The following is a 6,251-nucleotide window of genomic DNA, read 5'->3' as shown; positions in this document are numbered from 1 at the left end:
ACACCTAAGAAGATTTGCCCCACATTATTTGTAAAATCAAAACCGAATGGACGTATTCCTTATCCTTGAAAAATTTAAAAAAGTTCACTGACAGTGCGCAATTTTTGGCGGGAGCTTTGACATTCAGCCAGACATAAGTTGGCGGGAAATATAAAATAATCCTTTTTATCTAATAAGAAAAAACTTGATTGTTTTTTTTATTTAAATTATGTGTTAACCATGTTAGGTGTATCGGTCAAAATGTTTTACGTATTAATTTTATGGCCAGTATTACTCGCGTCGGCTGTATTAACATTGACCATAGACTCTATTTTGGGGACGTCGATTGAAGGTATGTTTTTTTTTATTATATTTTTTTCAGACTGGCAAAGGTGTTGCTGAGAACAACGAAGAATGTTGCAGATAACATAATAATATATTATTAGTAATCAGAAACTGAATGTAAAGCTAGTATATGTAAATATTTGACACGTTCTGATTAGCAATTGAATTTTAATTACCCGACTACGGCAAAGCAAAAGGAGGGTTATGATTTTGACAGGCTATGTATGTATGTATGTATGTATGTATGTATGTTCATCTGTTCCCTCGTAACTTCTAAACTACTTATCAGAATTCGACAAAAGACATATCATTAGAAGCGTCTTAATTGTCCGCTGGTTATAGGCTATATGGGGTTTCACAAAATCTAATGTGGCGCCCTCTAGCGGACAAAACATACAGCGTAAAAAAATAAAGTTAAGATAAATATGCCGTGTTTGGTATCATTTGAAAGCTTTTTACTTTTTGAACACATTTTGAATATATATATTACTAGCATTTGCTTGTGACTTTACCTGTATTCATGGGCTGATTGCATATAATTCACATCTTTTCGTTCATAGCTTCTTTATTAGTTCATCAATTTAACTTTTGTTTTATACTTTTTCAGCGTCGTTTTTTGTCGTAGTTGGGTTTTAGTTGTTTTACTTTTTATCTTGTGTAATTAGAGGTTAAATAATAACTTATGAGATAGGACCAGATGTAAAAAATACGTTTATTTTCATAAAACGTTTATTATTTCAACAGATAGATAAGCAATTCAGAAGTTGAGCTTAAAGTTGAAAAGTAAGAACTTATTTTTGAAAAATTATTTAATTTTTAGATTGATTAATGACTAAATTCATATTAGATATAATAAAAAGTCCTGAAACCCTCTGCCGCGTCTGTCCGTTCGCTAACAACTCAAAAAGTACTGCACCAATTTTCATTTTTTGGTCAGGTATAAATAACTTTTCATCATTTTCACAGCTTTCAGCGGGCTGAAATCTACTTATCTTAAATCTCAATCCTATTTAAAATTTTAACAAGGGAAGAGTGTAACTGGCATAAAATTATGAAGCTTACGTCACTGAGAAATAATTTCAATAATTACAATACATATTTGACAAAAAGTTTAATCACATATTTTTGTCCCAAACCAATACATTCTTTTCGAAGGTGCAATAAAGCTTACATAACACATGTAATGCAATACATCCGCTATTGGATGTCAAGTGATCGTTTTGTACAGAATTGTGGGACAATGGGAAATGACGAAACAAGCTTAAATGCAGTTTGTGTGCAATTTTTATTTTAAAGTTATATTAAATGAAGGCAAAGAAACGTAACATATAACTTGTATTTCCTTGATAGCTTTTCGTGGCTTACCTGGGTAATCAAAATAAATATGTATTATATATAAATATGTATGTATGGAAATTTGTTTTTTCACCACGGTATATAGTAGACTGTAGCCTGCCTATTTAATTTTACTATTTTCAGACACCAATATGCATACAATCCTTTCAACGTTAAAGAAAGTCAAACGATGTCATTAAACAGAGGCCTAAAAGATAAAATTTATGAATGTATTGTAGTAAAAATACCTTATTGCAATGAAAAAATAACATTTTGATGTAGAAATTTCAACTTAGTGCGATAATTATTTTGTAGTAAAAGACCAAAATATGCATTTATTATTTTTAACAAATTTTTAATATTTTTTTACCATTATCATTATAATATTGTTTATTTATTTATTTATTTATTTATTTAAATTAAATACACACAACAGGTCACGATCTTGCCGGTTTATTTTGTTATAATTTTCACAGACTGTTTCGAAAGAATTGCGATCGGCGAACAATTGCCACCTAGCTCCATCTATCGGAATGTCTCAGAACTAACGACGAAGGAGTGCGAACAAATCTGCAAGCAGGATAAACAATGTCAGGCGTATGATTATGGGTAAGAAATAAGAATTATTGATATTAACTACATATTAGAAAACAATAGCAGGTGGTAAATGTTAAAAAATGTTATGACGATTCAAAAGTGCTTTTATAAGAAGTCTAATTGAATAAATAAATGTTTGAGTTTGAGTGAGTTCAAAGACCTCCACCGCGTCTGTCTGTTCGCAATAAGCTTAAAAACTACTGCATTGACTTTCATTCTGTTTCCATCATTTAAGTATTTAACTTATTGATTAACATTAGTTAGAAAACTAGTATTTTATATTTTATATATTTTTTTTATGTTCTATATGCATTTTATACACAATATATAAGAAGATAGTTTAAATATTGTTATTATTGTGCGGACAATTAAAATATTTAACTTTTAACTTCCAGTGTCGGTGCCAAAGGCAATTCAACATGCGACCTCAGCAATATAAACGAGAAGCAAATAAAAGAAGACAAACCACTCCTTCGCAATCCAGACTACGATGTATACGTTAGAAGAATACAATGCGAGCAATCTCCACCCACACCAATAGACCAAGATTTCCTTGAAAATGGACCGTTACATCGACCTATGCTTAGACCAGACGAAGATTCAAAGCGTCCTCTAGCTGACGAGTATGAAGATCCAGACAGACGACCGAGTTACAACGACCGACCAGACAGTTTCGACAATCAAAGCCCAGATGACAGACCACCAAGCTATGGACCGCATGCACCGGAGAACATTCCTTATAATCGACCAGGTTATGATTCTCATAGACGACCGCGTCCAAACTTCAGACCAGACCCATACGGAGGACCGAGTGAAGAAACACACAATGCGTATGGACCTAAACCTGAGTATATACCAGAAAAGCCACAATATCAGTACATAATACGACCAAATAGGAAGCCAAAACCTGATAGTTCTTTTAACAATGGCTACAATGAAGGCAGTACAAGACCAGAATACGATAGACCCTCCTATAACTATAACAGTCAATACGCGAGTGACAGACCCTCCTACAGTTATAATAGTCAATACGCAAGCAATTACGGAGGTCAAGACAATTCTATTCATGTAGAAATATACGATCCTCCTCGATATAAGCCAGTAAAGAGACCGTATGAGCAAAGTTCTGTAAGCTATGGTCAAAGTTACGGATACAATCAGTACCAAGCCTCTTCTAATCAATATGGGTATGGACAAGAAAGTTATGTGAAGCCAGAGAGGCCGGTAAACGGTTATGGATTCAGTACAGACAAGCCGTATCAAAAGCCAAGTTCCAGTCAATACGGTCAAAGCGGGTATGAATCAGGAAATAAGTACGGCTATGGTCAAAGTCAGCAATACGGTCAGTCTAGCCAATACGGTGCAAGTTATGGTACTAATAGTCAAAGTAGTCAAAGTGCGTATGGTCAAAATGATAATAAGTATAGTCAAAGTCATAATCAAAACGGTTACGGACTTTCGCAAACATCAGACAGCAGACCTAGCTATAGTAGACCAAGCTATGAAAATCAGGGTTACGCTCAGAGTACAAATAGTCATTCTAGCAATGAAAATAGTTCTGGCTATGGTCATGGCTCGCAAAACAACTATGGTTCCAACAGTTATGGCAACGATGGCCAATCTTACGGCCAGTCAAATAGACCTACTTCAAGTTATGGCCAATCTAGTCACGATACAACTCATAACACAGCCTCGTATGGACAACAAAGTCAAAGCATCTATAACAAATATGACACAAACAAGCGGCCGTACAACAAACCTGTGTACGATGACAATTCTTTATTCGGCAGCCATCTTGGATACGGCACGCATCATTTATACGATATGTATGGATATAAAAGACCAAGTGAAGATAGACCCTATAATAATAGACCATATAAACCAAGTCAGGAAACTGCTGTTGTCGGTTACGGAGAAACTAGTCATCAAACAGACAAACCCAACAATAATTATGGATCGAAACCTAGTGATGGTTATAACCAACAAAAACCTAGTTATAGTGAAAGTGAAGATAGACCATATAATAATAGACCATATAAACCTAGCTATCAGGAAACTGCTGTTACAAGTTACGGAGAAACGAATTATCAAACTGAAAAACCTAACAATAATTACGGATCGAAACCTAGCGATGGTTATAACCAACATAAACCCAGCTATAGTGAAGGTGGTTATGATTCAAAACCAAGTTATAGCGGAAGCAATTATGGCAGTAAACCTAACGATGGTTATAATAAACCTGGTTATGAAAAACCTAGTTACGGTGACAGTGGTTATAGCAAACCGAATAGTTATGGCGAAACGAGCTATGAAACAAAACCTTGCGGTTACGGTCAAACATCAAAACCAGCATACGGAAGCAATCAAGAATCAAGCCAAAGTTACGGTGGTTATGAAGAATCGAAGCCCAGTGGTTATGGCCAATCGAAACCATCATACTCAGAAGGTTACGGATCGACTACAACTGGTTATGGTTCCACAGGTTATAGACCTAGTTATAACCAATCTACAGACCCGGATAGACCGGATGTTAGACCGGTTTATGAGTTTGAATATGAGAAGCCAGATGCGCCAAGTTATATTGCTAAACCTGATGGAAACGTCATAACTACTAGACCGGTTTCTGTTGCAGATTATGATAGACCCGGGTATGGCAGGAACCCGGAATCTGGAATTTCTTATAAGGGTAAGTTATTTTTAGTTTTTTAAAATAATATTTTAGATATTATAATGTTTTTTTTCAAAAAAGAAGAAAAAGGATCAAGTGATTTTTCTATTTATATTTTTTTTAAATGAAATAAATACATGTCTAGCCTTAAGATTTCATCATTAAAAAATGAAACGGTATAATATTGTATACTAAATAAATAAATAAATACTCAGCTACAGGGGTTCATTTACCAAGCTGAGTCCACCCCTGGTATAAAAAAAAAAGAAAACGCAAGATCTCAATATCCATTTTACAATATTTTTGTATATATTTAATTCATTATAAACTGAAAACTAAACCAAACGTAACTAAGTAATACTAAAATAAAGTTTTTATAACCAAACTTTTTTATTTTTATAGACACTGGCTGGTACACAAGTATTAATTACTGGCAGTTAAAAAAAAAATATTAAGAAAAAAAATTGGAACATTTCAAAAAATGGAATGGAACATTGTGAATTCATTTGTTTCATAAATTTTCAAGTGTAACAATTAAGTAGTTAAATTTAATGAATATTAAAATTATTGAAATGTAAATTAATATAATTTGGAAAATCCAAAAGTGCACGCCTCATAATTTTTTTTAATAAATATTTATTAATTATTATTTTTGTTTATTTAATAACAATTAAACCACATCGAATCAGACCCTGAAAAATGAAAGGGTTCTATTCCTGAGCATACTCAAGCGTAAGAGAAAAAAAAAAGACTCGATTAGTAAAGTATTTCGGTCGCTATCGTGTTAACAAGAAAAAGGATCCGCACATACAGACACGGACGTCCAAGACAGAACTTTTTTAAACTGTTTTTTAACTAGTTTAAATAACAAAAATGACATCAAAAATATCATGAACGTTAAAAATAGTGTTTTTTCTTAATATGTGTGTGTATGTATTATCTTACAAGTGCAATGTATGATACATAAAGACATTTTAAGTTTGAAAAATCAGATGTTTTGCGCGAAGTGACAGTAGTACCCACCTCAACGCTTCGCTTATGAGGCGTGCAATAATATTCTATGGAATTATATACTGAATAGAATTATTTATGTGCTTTCAATTCTTCAGGTGTTTCATGTAAGTTATGACAATAATATTAAATAATATTATTCAGGGTTTTAGTTGCTATTATTATGTTGATTAGTTATTAATTTTTCGTTCAAACTCAATCTGTAATCTATAGACATTGAGTTACTATGTACTACGTCGTAATAATACCTCAATGTTTATAGATTAAATTTTCCCGCGCTTTAACAGATTAATTGACATAAGTTGTTTCACATAGC

At 33.0% G+C, this 6,251-nt stretch overlaps 1 protein-coding gene across 1 annotated transcript in view; it reads left to right on the top strand.

Annotated features, from left to right (window-relative positions):
* Nucleotides 1-219: 219 nt before the first annotated feature.
* Nucleotides 220-6,251, top strand: part of LOC149476348 (uncharacterized) — a 30,290-nt gene continuing 24,258 nt past the window's right edge. Inside the window, exons 1-3 of the mRNA XM_089712103.1 lie at nt 220-331; nt 2,136-2,268; nt 2,652-4,942. Coding sequence (XP_089568229.1) covers nt 220-331; nt 2,136-2,268; nt 2,652-4,942 — 2,536 coding nt within the window. The remainder of the gene's footprint in view (nt 332-2,135; nt 2,269-2,651; nt 4,943-6,251) is intronic.

This window comes from Colias philodice, chromosome 28 (genome assembly GCF_061535455.1).
Source record: "Colias philodice isolate Cphi_HAF_F1 chromosome 28, ilColPhil1 Martin Lab GWU primary, whole genome shotgun sequence".
Lineage (NCBI taxonomy): Eukaryota > Metazoa > Arthropoda > Insecta > Lepidoptera > Pieridae > Colias > Colias philodice.
This window is presented reverse-complemented; position numbering and strand designations above follow the sequence as displayed.